Genomic DNA, 23,117 nt, shown 5'->3' on the forward strand with positions numbered 1-23,117 from the left:
AAAGAGAGAAATTCTTCTCCATGATAACTGCAATGAATTTGCATTTAGGAGTTAAAATGTCACAAACATATTTCAACTAACCTAAAGTTTGTGTGTGTGTGTGTTTGTGTGTGTGTGTGTTTGTGTGCGTGCATGCGCGCACATGCATGACTATGTTTTCCTCTTGCTTGACCCAACCAAGCATAGAAAAGACATTAAATCAAAGATGTTGAGGATTCCATGAGGAGGGTGGAAGAGGAAGAGAATATAGAAAAACGGGAAGAAAGAAATACAAACATTTCAGGTGGTATCCAAACATCTTGTATTATTATATTTTCCAATTCATACCAGTACAGACCAATGTTTCCTCCAATTTTTAGTAGTCAGTGAGCACAAAAATCGTGTGCAAAATCTTTTTTCCTGCGATAAAAGTATATGTGCAGTGAATGTATAATAAATATAATTATTAATTATGGCATTATCTTATGTAACTAACCTTTTGGAGATACAAAATCTCCTCAAAGATGGCATCGTTTCTAAAATGGTGACCATTTGTTTATGTAGCACACAATTTCTTTTGTGTGATGGTTGCAAATGTGTGTATGTACATACACATTTACAGACACAGAGGGAACAATGGTACAGTCAATATATTGCAGGTACTTATTTGGTCAATATGAGTGAAGATGAAATTCAAAGTGAAACCTATTAAGATTTGAGATCACATCACAGACATTTAAAAAATATGTAATGTAATGCATTGAGGATAATGCTCTGCCTAGACTCTTTGAATGCAAAACAATGCTATTTCTTTTTAATCTTGATGAGTAAAATATACAGGAATTCTACACTCTGAGCCAACTAGGGAGCCTCTGCACCAGAAATAGGAGAACCCTTCTCCCACATTTAAATTTGATACTGCTTGCTGAAGTTCCTAAAAGCCATATGGAAAATACATGCTTTAAGCCTTAAGACCAATCAAAATACTAAATGGTTCACTGTTTTTCTCAGCACTGATGTCATCATGATCCTTTAATGTCCATTTTCCATGCTGGCATGGGTTGGATAGTTTGACATGAGCTGGCAAGCTGGAGAGCTGCACATAATTCCAGTCTGACTTAGACTGGTTTCTACAGCTGGATGCCCTTTCTAACGCCAACCACTTTACAGTGTATGCTGGTTGCTTTCAACATGGCATCAGCAAAAGTACCCTTTACGTGACACCAGCACAGGAATCTTGCAGGCCAATCCTCTTCACCAGGAGGAGTATTTATAACATATTTGTTGTGGAGATCAGGTCTTCTTGAGTACAGCAAGGTGCAAGATATCTCAGACCTTACAAATTCTTAAGCACTGACCATTGCTTCTGGTACTAAAATGGTTGCCCACTCCAGCTCTACACAGCTGAACTACTAGAAATAGCAGCCAAATTTCTCTGGAATCACACCTTACCATAAGGGAAGAACACACTGGATAATGTTGTCATAGTTATACAGAATAAGAGTGCACCTGCTGAGAGATGACTTGGAACTATACAGCAACATAAAACAGAAAAACATGTAAATACTCTGCAAGTCGGTACTTCAAACGACATTGCCTCGAAGTACCATTATTCTACTTATTCAAATATCCAATAAAAGTATAATCCTTTTGAAATTTTTACATCTGACAAATTCATTCTTTCAGTCTTTCAAGTTTTATTTTATTTTATCATCATTATCATACTGCTCTTTCAATAATTATTACTGTTATTATTTCTGACATAAACACAACGCAACAAATTTTGGGGAGAGTTGATTCTATTAACTCCAAAATATATTTACAAATTCAGAAGAATGAAAGGCAAATATCAATTCTAGAGGGGTTTCAACATGTAAGAGAATGTGGCAAATTAAACACTATCATTTCTGTCACCTTGTAATAATAAAAATAAGATAATTAGGATCTGAATAAAGACAAGAAAAGCACAGATGATCTTAGACAGTAGCTGGGTACTAGGTATTAAAGACACCAACATAAATCATCATCATTTAAATGTTCATTTTCCAAACTGGCTTGGATTGGACAGTTTGGTATAATCCAACAAGACATGGGATTGCACTGAGTTCCAGCGTCAGCTTTAGCCATGGGTTCTACAGCTGAATGCCCTGCCCAATGCCCACTACATTACAGTGTGTGCAAGGTGCTTTTTATGTGCTACAAGCACTAGTGAAATTGCTGAGTAACTTGCAAAACAGAAAATGAACAGGGTGGGGGAGCTCCTACAAACTAAGTGGAGGGGTGGTATTTGAGAGCAGAAGATGATTTTGTGCCAGGTGTTGAAAGGCTAAAGTATGATAGGAGGACAAGAACAGGTGTCTTGCTATTAAGGAGATACATGGCTATCCCACTTGTATACGAGTGTGTGGGAGTAGTTGGAAAGAGATAAAAGAAGGTAGTAACAGAGTGTCAGAGCAAACTTTCAAAGTACAAGAAGAGGAGCATAAGACCGGATATGGACAGTGGTTCATGGGAGGGGAGGAGAGAGTGGACTTTCATATGAGTGTGAGGTGAGAGTAACAGATGGTTGGAGATGAGGGTAGAGGTAGATGTAATGAATAGGGGTGGTGGTACAGTTGGATGGAAATATCAGAGTGGGAAGATGTAAGGTGGGGAGATAGAAGTAGGTCAGGAAGAATGGATCAGAAGGTAGTGAAGAGAAATGATTGCACTGTTATAAACACATGATAAATTTACAGAATGAGAAAGTACCTTCAGTGGAAAGTACCTATTGATTGAAGGCATGAGGTCAGCTCCCAGAACATTGGAAAATGATGAAAAGATACAATGTCAAAATAAATGAAGATATGTTCTAGGGCATACCTATGAAATCTATGTTAGTGTGAGAATGTTAAAATTATTATGATAATGATAAATGGTGATAATAATAATAAAAATGCAGTAATAATATAGTATTGGATAGTAAAACAGTTATTGAATAAAATGCCTCATAGTATTTAGTTCAATTTCTTTACATTTTGAGTTTACATCCTGCTGAGGTCAACCTTGTTATTTGTTTTCCTAGAGTGGATAACACGAAGAACCAGTTAAGTAATGGGTTTGGTTTAATGGATTAATGTTGGTGTACCCCTGGGCTTCTTCAAGCATAAGACAACGGTTGAAAATCCTGAACAAGTCTTCTTAGTGTTGCTTGAGCATGAAGACCAGATGAGGGTGTGAACTCAAACAGTCGAAGCTAATAGCTGAACTCAATGGAATTTGAACTCAAAACACAAAAAGCTGGAATAAACACCAGGAAACATTTTGACTGATGCTCTGATGATTATGCCAATCCACTGCCCTGTTATCATCATCATCATCATTATTATTATCATTATTAAGGCGGCAAGCTGGCAGAATCATTAGCATGCTTGGCAAAATGCTTAGTGGCATTTCATTCTTGTCTATGCTATGAGTTCAAATTCCACCATGGTCAACTTTGCCTTTCATCTATTCAGGGTTGATAAATTAAGTACCAGTGAAGCACTGGAGTCAATGCAATCGACTAGTCCCTTCCTCCAAAAATTTCAGGCCTTGTGCCTATAGTAGAAAAGATTAATAATAATAATAATAGATTGGTACTTGGGTATTAAGTATCTTCCATGATACTTAACATCTAGGTACCAAGACTTATACTTCATAAAAAGAGACCCTGAGAATCCTTGTAAGACCTTTGATAACAGGTTGCAGTCCATTATCATGGAAGTAAGATCAAGTAAGATCAAGTAAGATCATGGAAGCAAGTAAGATCAAGAGCTCTAACAAATAAAATATAATAATAATCCTTTCTATTATGGGCACAAGGCCAGAAATTTGGGGGAGGGAGTAGTCGATTACATCGATCCCAATACACTACTGGTACTTATTTTATTGACCCCGAAAGGATGAAAGGTAAAGTCAACTTCGGCAGAATTTGAACTCAGAATGTAGCAACAAGCAAAATACCGATAAGCATTTCATCCAGCATGCTAATGACCCTGCCAGCTCACCACCTTAATAATAATAATAATAATAATAATAATAATAATAATAATAATAATAATTTCAAATTTCACCACAAGGCCAGCAATTTTTTTTTTTTTTTTTTTTTTTTTTTTTTTGTGGGGCGGGGATAAATCGATTACATTGACTCCACTACTCAGCTGGTACTTATTGACCCCGAAAGGATGAAAGGAAAAGTCAACATTAGCAGTATTTGAACTCAGAACACAAAGACAGGCAAAATGCTTAGCAGTATTTTGTTCAGCATGCTATGAGTTTAAATATTGACAAAAAGTATTTTTTCAAATTAGAAAGATAAATGCAACAGAAATATTAATAAGTTTTAAGAATTAAGGTCTTGGTAGGCTGGTTGCCATTCACTTTTATAATGGGGAACTATTCAGTTCAGTTAGCAATAGACATTATAAGCAATACATAAACAAAGTACGTAGTGCTTGAAAAGAAATTGTATGAGACACCATCATAATCAACATTAACATTTCTCCTATTATCATATTTTACTAATTCCTTCTTATATTGTATGTGCGTGTATGTATCATTTTTCATTATTTTTCTACTATTCTGTCTAGACTCTTATGCATGTTGTAAAGCTTCACATAGTATGAAATCATTAATCTCAGGTAGTTGTCCTAAACAGGTCAACATCAACAGTGCAGTCATAAAGAAAAAAAAAAAAAGAAAATGAGTGTACAAACACTCGCGTACGTAACCCAAGTTATGTCCTACAAACTTATTACTTTCTACTTTTAATGAGTTGTGTTAAAGTAATTAGAACATGGCATGACATTTCATTTCTGTAGTTTTTAAAGACCCAGGTGTTTGTTTATGCTGGCACACAAAATGATGTCATACTTATAATACAATCAGGGCAGTCCTCTCTCTAATTCCAGTGCTTTGTGTAGGTGGGATAGGTGTCAGTAGTGTTATTGTGCCAGCAGTCGAAAATAAACATCAAAACAAAATGTAGTTGATTATTGAATATCATGAGTAAATAGAATCTTATAATACCAGTGTCGGAAGTGAAGATTTTAAAATCACAGTTATCATTGTAAACATTCTACTAAAGCAATTTGCACCTCATGAGTTGTTCAAAGTGTTTGTTCTTTTACTGTCACAGTAGTTAAATCCTAAAATTCTACACTCATTACTTTACATCAATTTTTCTAAGCTGGTATGGATCAGCTAAGCCTCAACACCTTACCACTTGTTGTTTAATCATTATACAAATTTTTACTGCTTTAGGTTACATGATCCAAGTATTAAATTAAGTGTTAGATAACAATAACCAACTGATATAACCTAGAAAATTAGTGGAAAATTACTCCATATTTTCAAAGTTTACTGGCAGAAATTGTAACTTTTGTGCTCATCATCACTAAGTGCTTGGGTTCATAGTTGACCACAGCAGAACTAGTACTCGCTCCATAAATTAACGAATATGTTGATAATGAGAAAGAAAAATAGTTACATGTCAGTCCTTGTCTTTCCAATGGACTCTGTATGAACTGAATGAAAGATTACTAGATTAACCATAGAAAAGTTTCAAATAGAGAGAGATTAGGGTAGTCTTTTCCCCAGCTGTTCCGATGCAAATTTAATGAGCTATTGACTCTTCCATCCCATTGTAGCACACAATGCAGATAATATATAGACCATGGAGTAATTAGATACCTTGTTGACCAGATATTATTTATTAATCTAGAAAATGCCTAATGATTTCTTATATTACAAGATGGCAGAATTTGACAGTAGATTCCACAAAACAAGACTAGGTAAATCCAGGTTGATATAAATAACTACTGCTATGAAAATGTAATAAAAGGTAATAAAATAACAGCAGAAAACTGTCCCGTTTTTCATATGCAATCAACAATATTGCCCAGGTCCTCATAGGTCTAATGCTAATCTATGTATGCTATAGTTGTGCATGTAAAGACATTAACACATTGCTTTGCTGGGGAAAGGGGAAAGGCTATATTGCAGTCACAAAAGCTCTCTAAGTAAAATCTCCTGAATAGACTGTACTGCTGCAAATATGTAAAACATGTAAAGAATGAGTGAAAATTAATTTCAAGGTGTCTTAAGGTGATGAGCTGGGAGAATCATTAGCATGCTGGGGAAAATGCTTAGTGGCATTTCATCCATCTTTACACTCCTAGTTCAAGTTCAACTAGGTTCGATTTTGCCATTCAGCCTTTCAGGGTTGATAAAATAAGTTCTGGTTGAACACTAGGGTCGATTTAATTTACTTAGCCCCTCCACCCACCAAAAAAATGCTGGCCTTGTGCCCAAATTTGAAACCAATATTAAGGTGTCTTTCAAGGCCTTTGTTAACCAAAGCAAACTATAAGACAGTCATAACCATCATTGTTTAACATCCTCCTCCCACACTGGCATGGGTGGGACGGTTTGACAGGAGCTAACCAGATACAGCCTGTGCCATGCTTGTGTGTGTTTTGGCATAGTTTTTTATGGCTGGATGTCCTTCCTAACACCATAGAGTGGACTGAGTGCTTTTCATGTGGCAGCAGTACAAGCAAGGTCAGTTTTAGCATGGCTTTTACAGCTGGATGCCCTTCCAAGCACCAACGATTTTACAGTGCTGACTGGATGCTTTTTACATGGCATTAGCACTGGAAGAGTCCCCAAGTAACTTGCAAGAGAAAGTGGGTATAGTTTTCTAGACTAGTAACTCATATTTAGATAAGAAAGTCAGATAAAGAAATCCTTTGCTGATATTCGAAGGATTTTTTTCTTTCTTCCATAAGAGAAATTACCAAAGGAGCTGGAACTATCATCATGGTGCAGACCTAGAAATCACTAAAATAAAAAGACAGACCTCACTGATAAAGTGGGAGCATATTGCTTAGTGGTTAGAATGTTGGACTTAAGATTATAAGATTGTGGTTTCAATTCTGGACTAGGCAATGCTTAGTGTCCTTGAGCAAAACACTTCATTTCATGTTGCTTCAGTCCACTCAGCTGGCAAAAATGAGTATTCCTGCAATGGACTGACATCCCTTCTAGTGAATAATATATATGCCACAGAAACCAGGGAAACTGATCCAATGAGTCTATATGGCTTGGAAAGGAGTTTTTCTTTTTCTTTTTTTGTATTGATACAATTTATGCAGCATATACCTGCAAATTTCCACAATAACAAAGGAATTCATCACCACCACCACCCCATTTTCTCACATATGCTGCATTTTTCTTTTTGGCAAACACTAGGGCTTGATTCAGGGAAATGTGGAGAGATTTAGCTGTTATATCTAGCAAGTCGGGTGACTATGTAGAGGATCCTTCTTTGACACCACACAAAAAAAGACTTATCAGAACTGTTTGTGGCAGCAACAGTTGAATAACACAGAGGCTAAACTATTTAGGACAGTTTCACAAGCCAACTAAAACAGGGCAGCAGCCAGTCAGCTGTTGAAGCCACAATTAGAACCTCCTTCCTCTGTTCCAAAATCCAGTACTTCATTGACTTCGTAAGGTCAGCGTCATTATTATATATCTAGAGAGAGGATGTGGATGTTTTATTGACTACGGATAAAAATAATAATAATAATAATATTAAAAAAGGAGGTCAAAAGTTACGGGTTTTAGCATCACATGAACTGCTGGAAAAAAAAGAAAAAAACAACAAAACTAGGTTAAAACAACAAAATGCATGTTCCATGCAGGGAATGTGGGGTGGAGGGGATATCAGTGGCATTAGAGGAAAGTGAGAGGTAACAGGTGCTACTGTATTTTAGATCTTGCCAAAACAATCCCAGTAATTGGTTCTTCACATGTTATTAGTGTCTTTGGGAAAGACATGACTATCACACACCCCCATTTTCCTGCCTCTTCTACAAGAAATAATCACACATTAATAATCTAATTGATCCCAAACACTGTATACCAGCATAGATAATATGCTCAGGAAACAGCAGCAGTCATGCTGCTACAATTAAATTCACTTTTTCTGCCTATGTTATTGACCACAACAGGATAGTCATAGCTGGAACACCGCTGGTGGTTGGGTCTGCTCAATCAGAGTTGATTTGGGGCTAAATAACATTATTGACCTAAACTGAGGGATGATTGGCAAAAACTGAACTCAGACGGTAGAGGAATGTTATCTAAAATTCAGGTATTTAATGCAATGAGGGGACAAAAGAGCTAAGTGGACAGCATACTGACCAACCCAGATGAATGCTCAATAGTTTGGAGCTGACTCCCAGCAATGTGCTGTCTTCACAGCTAAGACACTTAGCTCTCAACTGATCCAGTTTATCATTTACAACAATTTTTTTATCTATGGACACCTTTGATTATCATTTTCTTCTGGTGGATCCCCATTTGCATTCAATGTTTAAAAACTAGTTTTATAGAAACTTCTTTCAAAATTCCTATTTTGTTTTTCACACATTAACTTCTGTAGGTTGAACAATGTAAAATGTTAAAGAAACCTTGCTGTTTCTTGCAGAACATACCAATACATACAAGTAAAATTTTTTCAGGGGTCCTTAAAATACTATTGTGGATTTCCAGTTTACTATTTTGTTGCATGGACCCCAAAAAAATCTTATATGGATCCTATTTGAGAACCACTGATCTAGCTGTAAAAAGTTATGACAAGGTATGAGCTTCTATAATAATACAGTAAAATTGATGAGTGAATTTTTAGCTTACAGCACTGAGTTGAAAAGTGTTGGCTGTCCCAAAGTCAAAATTAGTTACCCATTGTTAAGATATCTTTGTTCACAAAAATTCTAGTAATTCATTCAATCATCAGATAATTCAACTAAGAAGGAAATAAAGACATATGTAATTCTTTAAACAGGCTGTAATTCACAAATGATAAGAATACTAACTCACTCTGTTTGACAGATACCACTTACATTAAAACAAAGACACACAATATAATACTATAGTGCCATGTATTAAATTAAGATAAAGTAAGATATTAAGATTAAAAGGGGGGGGGGGCAAACAAAAATACGATCTGCAATAAATTAGAATTTGACAAGACTTCTAGAATATCATGGACAATTACTAGTATGCAATAGCATACTGTTCAAAAACAGTTTGCTGTTACAAAAAAACTTCAGGCCTCACAGACACTGTCGCCAAAATTCTGATACAATATCATCCTAAGAAAACTAATATTCTAGTCATTCAGTCAAGACTAACTCCAGGAACACTTAAAAGCATTATTTCTCCTACCAAGCCCAGACAAACATAAAAAGTATATACACACTAAAAACTGCTTCAAGATCAATAAAATCAATGATAATATGACACCCCAAACATCATGCTGGGATTCATACCATCAATCATAAGTGCAGAGGAACAATGACTGTTGTACTTGGAGTCCACCTTGCTCACCTCTTATGTCCAACATCAGAACCTATAAACATACAAGAACAGACTAGGAAGTAAAGAAAAAGCAATATGCTCAGATTGGTATTTTGTATGCCATATGATAAACCGCAGCAGGACAGAGTACACAATATGGTCCTGCTCTAGGCAGAAGCATACTAAAGAGCAAATATGAATCACACCTAATTCAACTGAACTAGCTACATGTCAGGTTACTACAAGTCAAATACTACTCTCTGCACACACTAATAAATCATATGCAATCTTTTTTAAGTTAAAGAAAACACGAAGGTGGGTCAACTTAAACACCAAGACAATTTTGGAGGACCAAAAATTTCATGTGAAATGCAGCAGGATTTGGAAATATGACAACATATGAATGTTTGCATGCTTACACTGTATATTATGTTGACTTGTATGTTAGAAAATATGATGAATGTGTGCAGGAAATATTTGGTGTAAAATATATTAAATTTGTAGAACACCAAATGACTATTTCCATTGAAACACTATTAATTATCTGCATATATTTTGAAGTGAAACAATGTCAAGCTCATATGAAGTGTTTACAATGTCATTGTACATGTGATGGCTTGGATAGTGAAAAGTAATTACGCCAACCTGTTACTAGTAGTATTATTGTAGATAAATCCACTGAGGATGGAATTGAAATTATAAACAAACTCAAAAATTGTAAAAAAATAAGTGGGAGAGTTATGTGACTTGCTTATGGGCACAAGTACTACATCGAAGTTTGATTTCCTAACTCTGGGGCTCATTAGTACAGTACCATAACCTTCAAATCATATTCACTATACTGACCACATGGTCACAAATTCAAATATTACTATTGAGTTTTGACTAAATAAAAACTAGTTCATGACTGAGTGACCAGCAGTATGAAGTGGTTTGGGATATAAAAACAATCACTCAGAGATGGACAAAACACATCCTAGTAATACAAGCAAGGATGTAAAATAAGTTTTAAAAAAATTCTCTAAATACCATTTCCAGAGAGGAAAGTGAAAGCCAATATCAATTAGTTTATTCTTTTATTATATATGTGCAGGCATAACTGTGTGTTTAAGAAGTTTGCTTCCCAACAACTTGGTTTTGAATTCAATTCCACCACATGGCACTTTGGACAAATGACTTCTAAAGCCCCAGGCTGATCAAAGCCTTGTGAGTGAATTTGATAGACAGAGACTGAGAGAGAGAGAGAGAGAGAGAGAGAGAGAGAGAGAGACAGACAGACAGACAGAGAAAGAGAGAGTGAGTGTGTGCGCGTACACTTCCTTGTCTTCCCTGAAACATGTTTGGCCATAGGAAAATGTTACCTTGCTTTGAAACAAGTAAGGGTTGCAAGAGAAGCGCATCCATCCAAGGAAGATTTACCTCAATGAATTCTGTCTGGCCCAAGCAAGAAAGGAAAGGTTGGCATTAAGATAGTGGCAGCGATGGTGGCAATGGCTTTTATGATGGTTCTTTCAGAGTGCCTATTCAAGACTTTTGTCGCACTCTTGTGACTTGCCTCAGCTACTGCTGTATTGCATTTTCCAGCAGGTGTGGCAGATATTGCAAGAGTATAACAACAAAATAGCTGTTACTCATAACAAAATATTGATTTCTAAACATAGAACAAATTTATGAGATTAAATTAAATCACCCCAATTAGTTGACTGGTGGTTCTTTCCATCAACCCCAAAAGGATTAAAAGTGAAGTTGATTTCAGTGACATTTGAACTCAAAACAAAAGGCCACAACTGAATACCACAAGAGACAGAGGATCACACATTCATGTTTGATGCACTATCGCTTCTGCCAATCTTTTAGGAGGAAAAAAATAGAAAGCGGACAATAGTAATCAGAGTATGTGATGAATTATTTGTGAAGATACCTCTACAAAAGCAATACTTGTTTCAACAAGTTTCTACATCAAAACTCTTACCAAATATATAAAAAGGAAGGAAAATTGTGAATATTATGTCTCCGTATGCTTACTTTGTATTATGCATGTTCTAGAGTCCTACATAGGTCACAGATTGTTTTAAACTAGAATAGAACACTTCTAATCAAGTCTGCTATTAAAAGCTAACTCATTACATCACAAAATGTCAGCTGAGACATTGTTGCTAAGATATTACAGAGATCACAACCAATCTACCCACCACCTTCATGCATGCTGGTTCTAATTGTACCTGAATAATTCCACCCACACCAAATACATGACATATTACAGAATCTTCAGCTGTTTCTGGTATCTTGGCTACCAGAGAAAAAAGAGAAGGAAAACATTTTCTATAGAGTATTGATTTCATTGTCATACACACCACCAAACATCAATACAGAACATATTCTGACTTTATCTATTCATAGTGGAAAATCCCAAAAAGTAATCCAAAAGAAAGCAACAATTATTTTGTGACCAACAAGCTAATGAAGGAATTATTAGCAAAAGTATCATTCATTTTAGAGTTGATGGAGAGACTTAATCAATGCAAATGTTTACATAGGTATGTATCAGACAATGGGGTATTGTCATTGCTGTTGTGCTAGGGGATAAGAAGAAATAGAGATTTTATTTATAAACTGTATCAATCATCCAAATGAATATACATATCACAACTTGCTCACAGAGCCACTGAATTGTGCATTCATCATAACTTTGACTAAACAAAAGAATCACAAGGAAGTTTTTGGCATTATTTGCCGGGGGGGGGGGGATGTCCACCCAGACAGTCAAAGACAAATTGTCTAAAAGTTCATAAAGAGTATCTAAATTTAACAATCTATTCAACATGAGAAAATTAAGCTGATGGATTAAGATTGCTTGTCAGTAGTAAGGGCTTGATTAGCTATGACCATGCCAAAGGTTTGTTGAACAAGAATAATGATTTCTTAACCTATGCTGTCTTTAATAAAAAAATACAATGCAATCTTATATATATATATATATATATATATATATATATACACACACACACACACACACACACACACACACACACACACACACACACACACACACACACACACACATACATACATAAGATGAGATAGTCAAAGCTAGAACAAGCACTGATCATAGATACAAATGATCAGGGTTAACCTGGTGTTAAACAATATGATTTCCTATGTTGGGGAAGATAGTTAAAGCAATCATCAATTGACAATATTGATTAACTTTGAATCGCAGAAAAATTGAAAGCAAAGCAAAAACCTCCATGATAGCATTTTTAGTCTGAATGTTTCATCATCATCATTTCAGCATCCACTCTTCTATGCTTGCATGGGTCAGATGGAGTTTATCAAGGAAGATTTTCTACAGTCAGACATATTCTCACTGACTACGGGAAATTAATGCACTGTTTGTATGACAGTGACACACAATATTTCAGACAAAGAGACACAAACATACACACTCACACACATGTATGATGGGATTCTTACAGTTTCCATTAAGCAAATCTTCTCAAAAGGATTTGGTTGGCCAGAAACTATAGGAGACATGCCCACGGTGCCTCACAGAAAAACTGAACCCAAAACCATGTGCTTGGGAAACAAACTTTTAACCGCACAAGCACGTAATTGTTTATTATCAACTGCTTATTTTTATCAAAATTAGTAGGGTCAAACACTTTATTTGCTTAGTGTTTAAGGAAACTAAATGTTCTTTATCATTTCTGGCATGTTATTGCTCTTGAAAAGTCATACAGTCCATAAACCAAGAAACATTATCTAATAGTGTTCCACCAAATTAAATATCAGATGAACAGGCTGATAAAACCTCAGATACAAACTGACAAATTCCAGATCATGGGTTTAATCCTTTGGCATTTAAACCAACCATATCTGACTTAAATGTTCTACCTGTTTTATTTTCAAACCAGCCTGATCCACCCTTTTAAACCTACTCTGTATCATTCTAAACAATAAAATTGCAGCAAAGCTGCAGGATAGTGGTGTCAGACATGACATGCAGACCATCATATAACTTGTTTGACATTGCACTTTTATTCTTCTCTTCCGTTTTATGAATTCAGTGTGCACATGCACATTGCGTGTTCATTCTTTTTTTCCAGTTCCTACTCACAACTGTTCACAGCCATCTCATGAACTGCATTCATGAGAAGCGCTTTGTGTTCTGATGGTTGTGAAAAATGCTATCACATCATCGAAATTTTGAAGCTGCAAGATAATGCACAACTAATTGAATACAATGTGAATAAATACGCATTACAATTGACAGAGTAACCTGAATACTAAAGAGTTAACCCAAACTCATAGCTGTGAGTTTTTCAATCTTTCAAAGGTTTTCAATTCTAACAGGATCAAAAACACAAACATTAGAGATGTATTGATTGAAACCTTCCAAAATCTTTTAAATCTCACTCAAGAACATGAACCTTATCTTTTATCTTGTTTCAATTATTGGACTGCAACCATGCTGGAGCACTGCTGTGATGGGTTTAGTCAAACAAAATCAATCACAGGTTGTTTTTTTTTTTTTTGCCTGGTGCTTACTCTATTGGTTTCTTTTGTCAAACCACTAGATTAAGGGGAGGTAAACAAATACAAACACATATATATATACACAAATAGACATTACACACACACAAGCTTCTTTCAGTTTCCATATACCTAATCCAATCACAAGATTGGATTAGGTAGATGGCCCAAGGCTATAGTAAAAGATACTTGCCCAGAATGTCATACAGTGGGACTGAACCCAAAACCATGTGATTGGGAAGCAAATTGGAAAGCAAACTTCTTACCACACAGACATATAGTGCCTCTATACTGACTAACTTGCTAGAAACCTATACGAAAATGAAGGCTTAATGCAGCTAGCTGTTGGAACAAAGCACAAGTAAAGTGTTACATGGATAGAAAACTTCACTGCAAAAATCACGAAAGTTTAGATTTAGGCTACTAATGAGGCAATCACACCATAAGAGAACGTAGAAATCAGGTAGCAACTCTGTGCACGTTATTTTTGAAGTATTAGAACACAGTTGTCAGTAGGTAACGCTTAGTTATTTTGACACAGACTACCAACAATAACAAATAGAGATGTACGAGTCTGATGCTCACAGAAATAGCAAATGGCGAAATACTTGGACAATGTAAGCTGAGAATAGAACCTGCACAGATACAGCTGAATACTCCATAAAAGAGGTCTACAGAAATCAGGGTGGTTGGGTAGGTTAGTGGAAATGATATTTAAAAAGAAGGATTAGAGTGGGAGCAAGAATGAGGTGGATGGGAGGGGTGTCTATGAAATAACCTAAAAGAGGGGAGGAATGGCAGATGGTGATGGAAAATAAAACATACAAAAAAAAAAAGCAAAGAGAAAGGCCAAGGATGAAGGTCTGCTCAGTGAGCCAGATAAGGATGGGGAGGAGAAAGAGAGAGCCACAGACAGACACCATATAGAACCAACAGGTCACAGTAAAGAGAGAAGTATTTTGTGGGATGTAGGGTGGGAAGGGAGATAGAATGGAAAGGCCCAGTTCTTTCTGTGAAGAGGAAGGGAAAGGAAGCAAAATAAAAGAAAATGGTCAGAGGATGGGGGAGGAGGAGCAGATGCAATTCTGGGAAACTATGAGGAGGCTAAAAACACATGTACTTGTGCTCTGGAGTAACCATTATAAAACCACTGGTGCTTGTACTGCATCCACCAAATATACCAAGTCCACCCTTAAAAATAAAGCAGCAGCAGCAGCAAAGAGAAAGTCATGGCAAAGACAAGCTTATTTGAGAGGTGTAACAGGAGTAATTTAGAGAGAAACACACACACACACACACACACACACACACACAACTACTAGTAGTAGAAGTTATTAGAATGATGGAGACAGGCAGTCAGGGTGGGTATGAACAACTGCAGGGTGGCATGAGAAAGGACAAGCAAAGGAAGGAAAAGAGAAAATATCTAGAACATCAGTAGAGTATGTATGATACAGAAAAAATAAATAAATAGAAATATTAAAAACAAAAACTACAGATTACAGACAAATGGGATTATAAGCCTAAGTGCTAATAATCTGACTGCAGATTAATGCAGATTAACTTATCCTCCCTCCCAATACTCAGTAAAGAGGCGATCAAATTGTAGCTTCACCTGAACAGTATAATGGAGCAGATAAGAATAGATTTTTCCTTTAACACCAGTTGGTAAGTTGCCACACTGGCTGTTTACACAAAAATATACACAAATGTTGGGCCACAGTTACACAACAGTCAACACACACATTCATTTAAATATAGTTCTAGGTTTCCCTACAAAAAAAAAAATAATAAGTGGGGGGAGTGTTTATTTTCAAATAATTTCTATTATTTACAATGTAGTTTGGAAAAGCTAGAATCCCTATAATTTTCTATCACCCTTGCAGGTTGATGTGAAAACACAGGCAAGGAAATTACAATTAGCATTATAACTGGCCATATCTAGCCAAAATATTCTGCCTACTTTATGTTCAAACTGGCCAGATCTTGTCTCTCACATCTACCCTACAATGTCATTTTAAAAGTAAACAATCACATCATCAAAATCTTGGAGCTGAGATAATGCATGATTAATTCTGGAGCCTGGTGTTGCCATCCGGTTTCACCAGTCCTCAGTCAAATCGTCCAACCCATGCTAGCATGGAAAGCGGATGTTAAACGATGATGATGATGATGATGATGAATTCAAAACAATGCGAATACATAAGCATCACATATAACAGAGTAACCTGAATGCTAAAGGGTTAAAGAACTACAGACAAAATGTTTGGGCAAATTGCTTGGTGTAGGGAACAAAGGATAATATGGATGATGAGAGGCAGAGGAGGGTGATGCACAATTTGCTGGTTTACAGTAGTATTTCTGAACCATTTATTGCCTGTGGACCCCTTTGATTCCGATTTTTCTCAAGTGGATCCTCACAGCCATTTGATGTTTACAAAAATCCTATTATATTTATAAACAACAAAATCTTATATGGATCCTGGTTGAGAACCATTGGTCTAATGCAACAAATACAGTAGTAGTAGTAGTAGTAGTAGTAGTAGGTAGAAGGATAATGTGTTGGTGCATTAGTAAATGCAGAGGGCTATGGATGAGGGTTTACCAATAACTCAGTTATGGAGGCACACAAATGCTGGACTAATTAATCACTATACAACACAAAATATGTATTAGCTATCTTTTTTCATAACATGAGATATCACAATGATAATACACTGATGTTGAGGAAGTACAACATGAATGGATGCTTGTCTGTATGTATGATGTGTATTTTGTGTGCATGTGTCTAATGTGTATGTGCATGACATACCATCATCATCATTTAGTGTCTGTTTTCCATGCTGGCATGGGTTAGATGGTTTCACTGGAACTGATATGCTAGAGATCTGCACCAGGCTCCAGTCTGTTTTGGCTTGGTTTCTATGGCTGGATGTCCTCCCTAACACCAACCATTTCATAGAGAGTGCTGGAGGACTTGTGTGTATCACTGGCATGGGTGCCCCTTACTCATCACCAGTACTGGTTGCCTCTTATGCATCACCGGCATTGGTTGCCCCTTATGCATCACCGGCACCGGTTGCTCCTTATGCATCACCGGCACCGGTTGCCCCTTACGCATGACTTGCACTGGTTGCCCCTTACGCATCACCGGCACGGGTCCCCTTACGCATCACCGGCACGGGTCCCCTTACGCATCACCGGCACGGGTCCCCTTACGCATCACCGGCACGGGTCCCCTTACGCATCACCGGCACGGGTCCCCTTACGCATCACCGGCGCGGGTTCCTCTTACTCATCACCGGCGCGGGTCCCCTTACGCATCACCGGCACGGGTCCCCTTACGCATCACCGGCACGGGTCCCCTTACGCATCACCGGCACGGGTCCCCTTACGCATCACCGGCACGGGTTCCTCTTACGCATCACCAGCACGGGTGCCCCTTACGCATCACCAGCACGGGTGCCCCTTACGCATCACCAGCACGGGTGCCCCTTACGCATCACCAGCACGGGTGCCCCTTACGCATCACCAGCACGGGTGCCCCTTACGCATCACCAGCACGGGTGCCCCTTACGCATCACCAGCATGGGTGCCCCTTACACATCACCGGCACGGGTCTCCTTACGCATCACCAGCATGGGTGCCCCTTATACATCCACTGGCACAGGTGCTTTTACGTGTCACCAGTATGAATACCTTTCACATGTCACCAGCATGAGTGCCTCACACATGTCACGTGTTGCCAGCACTGACCACAACTATGATCTAACTTAGCTTGATGTGTCTCCTCAAGCACAGCAAATCACCAAAAGTCTCAGCCACTTGTCATCAACTCTGTGAGATATAATTAAAGATAAAAATTTTAGAATGCCAAGATGCTAAATAATTCTGAGGGGCTTGTACAAAATCCTGGTTTTGTGATTTTAAGGGAGTGAAGGTTGAATATGAACATTTTCTCCAATAGTTGCACAAGCTACAGCTTTTATTAATAGGAAAACTATGAGACTTAATTCTTTTCTTTTTTTTTCTTTTTTACCTTAAATTTTTGCACCATGATAAAAGACAATCAAGCCAGGACCATCCCAAATTTGTATATCAAAAACTACATTATGCAATACAAGTAGATTTAATTTGTCACCTGGTTTAACATCACTGGCCTGTTTGCACTTTTAGAGCAATCCACTGTTGCAAGCATTGAGGGTTATCCTCCAGTCTGTGGATAACTTCTTTCTTTTTCCTTCCAGTCACAGAAGCCTTGAAAACGGTCATTAAGTAATGTTTGATCTGAGAGATTTGGTTGGTATTTCTTGCAGGTCAAGTGACTACACAGAGGCTTCCCTCATTGGCTTGTATGTGTTGGAGTTTATGTTACATGGATGAAAGACAACTCTAGTTCTGGATAAGTCAAGAGTCTGCTCTGAGTTTTTCAGGAGTACCTCAGCTCCAAACATTTGTCAGCTATGGTTGTCAGTCAGAGAGAGGTAGGATACACCTGTAACAACAGAGCTACACATGGCACCTAGTTGTTTCATTGATATCCCATGTAGTTCTGAGGAGTAAGGATTAGAAATAAAAAGGGTGAGGTAGAAAATCAGGTAGAGAGTCTAGAGAGGGATGAGACAGAGTAATGGTAAAGGAGTGCATCGATAGACAGCTGATCAGAAGTTATTGTTGTACTGGGAACCAACGAATCATATTAACCACACAGACCATCAATACTGTGCCAATAAGCTCAACTAACAAACATCCGTAGCTTGACTGACAATATACATTGGACAACTGCAAGTGTACCCAACCATAGTCAGATCAGCAACCTTGACTACATCCAACCAGAGATACACGGCCTCAAATATATCTCACCGTAGTTGGACCAACATCTTCAACTATACACCATATATAGTTAGATTAACAATCACAGCAATATCCAAGCACTGTTAGACTAACAACCTTAATTATATTCAACCACAGGTAGACAGACAAACCTCAATTACAAACTATCCTAGAAACCAACAACTTTAAATATACCTTACCATAATTAGACCAACACCCTCAACTTTAACAAGTCAGGTCAACAACTGCAATTATATCCAACCTTTGTTAGACTAACAATGTTAATTATATCTAACTATAGACCAACAACTTTCAAACATTAGAAATAGGTAGCCATAAGATTAGGAAACTGCAGGAAGACCAAGATAATATATTAGTAGCTGTAAAATCAACTAACATAAACATGTTCACACAAGGATGTAATTAGTAATAGCACTAAGATCAACTAACCTCAAAAGACTGTAGTAATATCAGTCCAATCTTTTTTCTGGAACTACCATATCTGAAAATAGAAAATTCAGTTTTGTTAGAAACCAGAAGCAAATTAACAGCAGCTATAACAATAATAATAAACCCATCAAGCCTGTACATGAGTCATTTGGCCTGCTAGAAATACCACTGAGGTCCCAAATTCACAACCTGCTTTCTCAGTAAAGAATGATACACTACAGAGTAGCCCTAGAAATATGAAAAAAGTGGTCATAGCTAAAAAGCCTCTAACATTACTTTACCAAGTCAGAGTTGACTTTGGGACTAATCAGCGATACCATAAATCAGTTATTTAACAACAATAAAGCCATTGTTAGATAAGATGTTGGTCTACCAACATCTATTGTTCACTATGTCTAATTTGTATCTATGGTCAAAACACCAGGCTATCACTGTCTGAAAACAACTAGCTGTAAATAATGTGGTAGCTTCAGCGCAATGCTGTGTCAATGTAAACAGTGAACTTCTTGTCTGATTAACAACTATTTCGTTTGTTGAGAGTGCCGAGTTCAAGTCCTGTTAAAGGCACAAACTAACGCAAAAACATTCACATCGTACACTGATAGATATCAAGAAAGCTGGTGTAAGTGCTCTATCAATGCACTCACCCAAAAGCCTGAAGTGAGATATGAACTTCTGAGTCAAACATCCAGTGTTTTCTCTCTAGCTATTTAATTCAGAAAATTATTACACATGTATGAACCAGCCACCCCTGCCCCTTTATGTACTGCTGCTTATCACTTCCTTCTCCTTGCCCCATTACTATTTTCCTTTACCTAGTTCTCAAACCGAGATTCACCATTGCCCATGCTTCCATCTGTGTCTTCCATTCACCTCTATCCCCCTCTGTTACCCTCCTTTCCCATCCTACAAACCTATCCAGCCACTCATCCTCAATCTATCATTATTCTCTCTTATATCCACCTTCTAGTCTTTTTCGATTATGTCCTAACACCTCATCACCATCATCCTCTTTCTTTCAAGCTGAGGTAGCTATGTATCTCCTTTACAGCTTCTGTTCCTGTATCATATTTTAGCTTGTACAAATTTTACCAGGTACAAATCACCTGCTTCAATACAGCACCTCTATACAGTTGAGAGAGTCTTGTCCTGCAAGTTATTTGGTGGCCTCAATGTTGGTGCCACAAAAAAAAAAAGTACAGCAAACTGTAAAGTGGTTGGCACTAGGAAGGGCATTCAGCTATAAAAACCATGTCAAAACAGAGATGCATGTATGTTTAAGTGTACACACACATATCTGCATGATTGTTTACATAAACACTTCTCCAAAAATATAAAGTACAAATGGTGATACTGTTCTCACATCCCAACCAAAAAATTGTCCACTGCCTCTGTACTACCAAAGACATGTAAAATGAAAGATCTTATACTTGAAAAACAGGTAAGGGTTAATGACAGGAAGTGCATCCAGCTCTAAAACATTACTTCAATACATATTTGCCTAACATATGCTAGCATTGAAAAACAATGAAGCAGAGGAATAAACTCATTGCTGTAAGCAGTGACATTACTTCAAAACCACTTAGGTTTTCATTAGCTAGTCCTTCTGACTTCAATTCCAGTTATCAATATAGCTGGGAGAAAGATGGGTTCTAACAAACTTTGTTGTTGAAGATACACTTCAGCAATGTCCCTACAATGAAGCCCTTGTTGGAATCATTCAACTATAGTACATCCCATTTAATTTCCAAAACTGGCTCTCTGCTTTAAAAACAAGGCCAAAATATATGGAACTCTAGTGAACACCATTAAACAGAGCTAAGCCACTTCAATTCATTCCTGGTTGTGGTTGTTTCATATGCATAACTAATGTCTTTGGAAAAGGTATGAAACAATTTTCCTTTTGTGTCTATCTTGATGCCAGTAGGGTTAAACATTCAACAAGAATAGTCAGTGAACAGTGATAATCACCTACAAATAGATACCACCAGTTATAAATAGTTAGGAAGAAAAATCAGATTATAAGATGTTTAACATATGTACTTCCATGTGTATACAATATGATTTCAATTAGGTTTTTAACTGCAGACTTGTTTAACCTATGCTTGCATGGAAAAACAGAAATGTAAAAAGACAATGACTCAGTGAGTTGCTAAGAGGTTTGGGTTTCATGAAACTCAGTCCGAAAAATAAAGTAAAATTAAAACATTTATCTTAATACAACCACTACAGCTACCACTACCAATGATAATAGCCAACACCATGACCACATTCTTTGAAAACTAACATTGTTCTAATACAATATCCAACAACAAGCCATTTGTATTAACGGTCAGTGGAGGGTGTGGAGTAATTAGTTAATATGGAATGAATTTCATCTCATATTTGAAGCACGTGCTTGCACACACATATACATGCACAAAATCTATCAACAGACTTCAAATTGGCAAAGAATTAAAAAAAAAAAGTAAAAGAAAAAGAACATTAATAGGAAATGCAATCACAATAATACTAGCTACCACAACCACTACTTGTATTACAACTTATGCAATCACAGCTATCACTGTCATTACAACCACTAGCAATCACAACCAGTCATTACCTACAACCAAACTTCAATTCTATAGAGAATAATAGAGGAATTTTCTAGAAGGAAGCAAGAATAATATTTGCCAATCATATCAATTGGTTTCTCTGAAAATTACAGGATATTGAATGATTGTCTTGGTGGAGGGGGAAGAGAAGCAATTTAAAACAGGACAGGGAGTCCCTAACAAAGAATTTACAGGCTAATTTCATTAAATGGAATCAGATGGATGAAATTCAATGCAGAACTGCCAGAGGGGCAGTAGACAGAATTAAGTGAGTTAGGAGAAAAATGTGTCTTATTTTGATAAGTGTGTAAGTGAATGGATGTGGAGTGGACTGGATATAAACAACAAAATGCTTCAACAATGAGTACTACTTCTGCACCATCCAGATTACTAATTTCCATACTACATCATAGTAAGACACAAGTCTGTTTAGTGACTTCCTCACAATACTGGTGTAAACAAACCACCAAGTTGACTGAATTCCAAACCATAATAAACACAGCAGACAGTTTATTAACTTGCACACCACACAATGGTAAACATACCACTCGGTTTACTGATTTCTACACCAAAGTAAATAGCAACCGGTTTACTAAGTTCCACACAACACTCAAATGCACTGATTAGGTTTTACTAATTTCCACACCATGTAATAAACACACAAGTCAGTTTATTAGACTCCACAGTACACTTGCCACTATCTGCTTGGAAGAAAACAGAGATAACACCAGGTTTAACTCATTAACATTCAGATTACTCAGTAAAATAGAATGCTTGTTTATCTACATTGTTTTAATTAATCATGCATTATCTTGTAACTTCAAGATTCTGGTGATCTGATTGTTAATTTTTAGAATGACATTATAGGATAGGTGTGAAAAGCTGGATCTGGTCAGTCTCAACATAAAACAGGTAGAATATTGCAGCTGGATATGGCAGGTTTAAATTCTAGAGGGTTAAACCCTGAATCCAAGGATAAAACTATCATTTGCTGCAATAAAATCAGTATGGTAATAGCTAGAAACACCAGTTGACTGATCTGCTCAATTTGATACTATTGTATCAAACATGTTCAAAGTAAGTTGACTGGTGGGGAAGGGCTGCTCAGTGGCAGCAACAGTGTAATGTATATGACAAGTGTCAAGCCAATGACATACCCATGACTGGTCAGACTGACCTGCTGGAAATAACTAAATATACAATAAAGAAAACCCATAACTTTTTAAAACAAAACAGTAGGTAAAGCTACAAGTAACAGCACGTAGAATATTCTACATGATGTGATCAGGTAGCTATTATTTACAGCTTTATCTACAGGTTTTATTGTTAAAATGATTTATT

General features: G+C 37.0%; 1 protein-coding gene across 19 annotated transcripts in view; it reads right to left on the reverse strand.

The window, feature by feature from the left end:
* The window catches only part of LOC106882371 (stearoyl-CoA desaturase 5), a 135,715-nt gene that overhangs the window by 76,282 nt on the left and 36,316 nt on the right, over window positions 1–23,117 (reverse strand). For 12 of the 19 annotated variants that reach the window (XM_052969750.2, XM_089355510.1, XM_052969749.2 and 9 more), the window contains exon 2: window positions 19,183–19,234. The exons of 2 other annotated variants lie outside the window; for them this stretch is intronic. Coding sequence is in view for 5 of the 17 variants with exons in the window: in XM_089355508.1 (XP_089211634.1) it covers window positions 277–298 (22 nt within the window). In the remaining 12 variants the exon portion in view is untranslated. Of the gene's footprint in view, window positions 1–276; window positions 400–19,182; window positions 19,235–23,117 lie in introns of all 19 variants that reach the window. 5 more of the 19 variants (XM_089355508.1, XM_052969743.2, XM_089355509.1 and 2 more) reach the window with 1 other exon arrangement.

The sequence above is a fragment of the Octopus bimaculoides genome, chromosome 7 (assembly GCF_046866305.1).
Source record: "Octopus bimaculoides isolate indiv1 chromosome 7, ASM4686630v1, whole genome shotgun sequence".
Classification (NCBI taxonomy): Eukaryota; Metazoa; Mollusca; class Cephalopoda; order Octopoda; family Octopodidae; genus Octopus; species Octopus bimaculoides.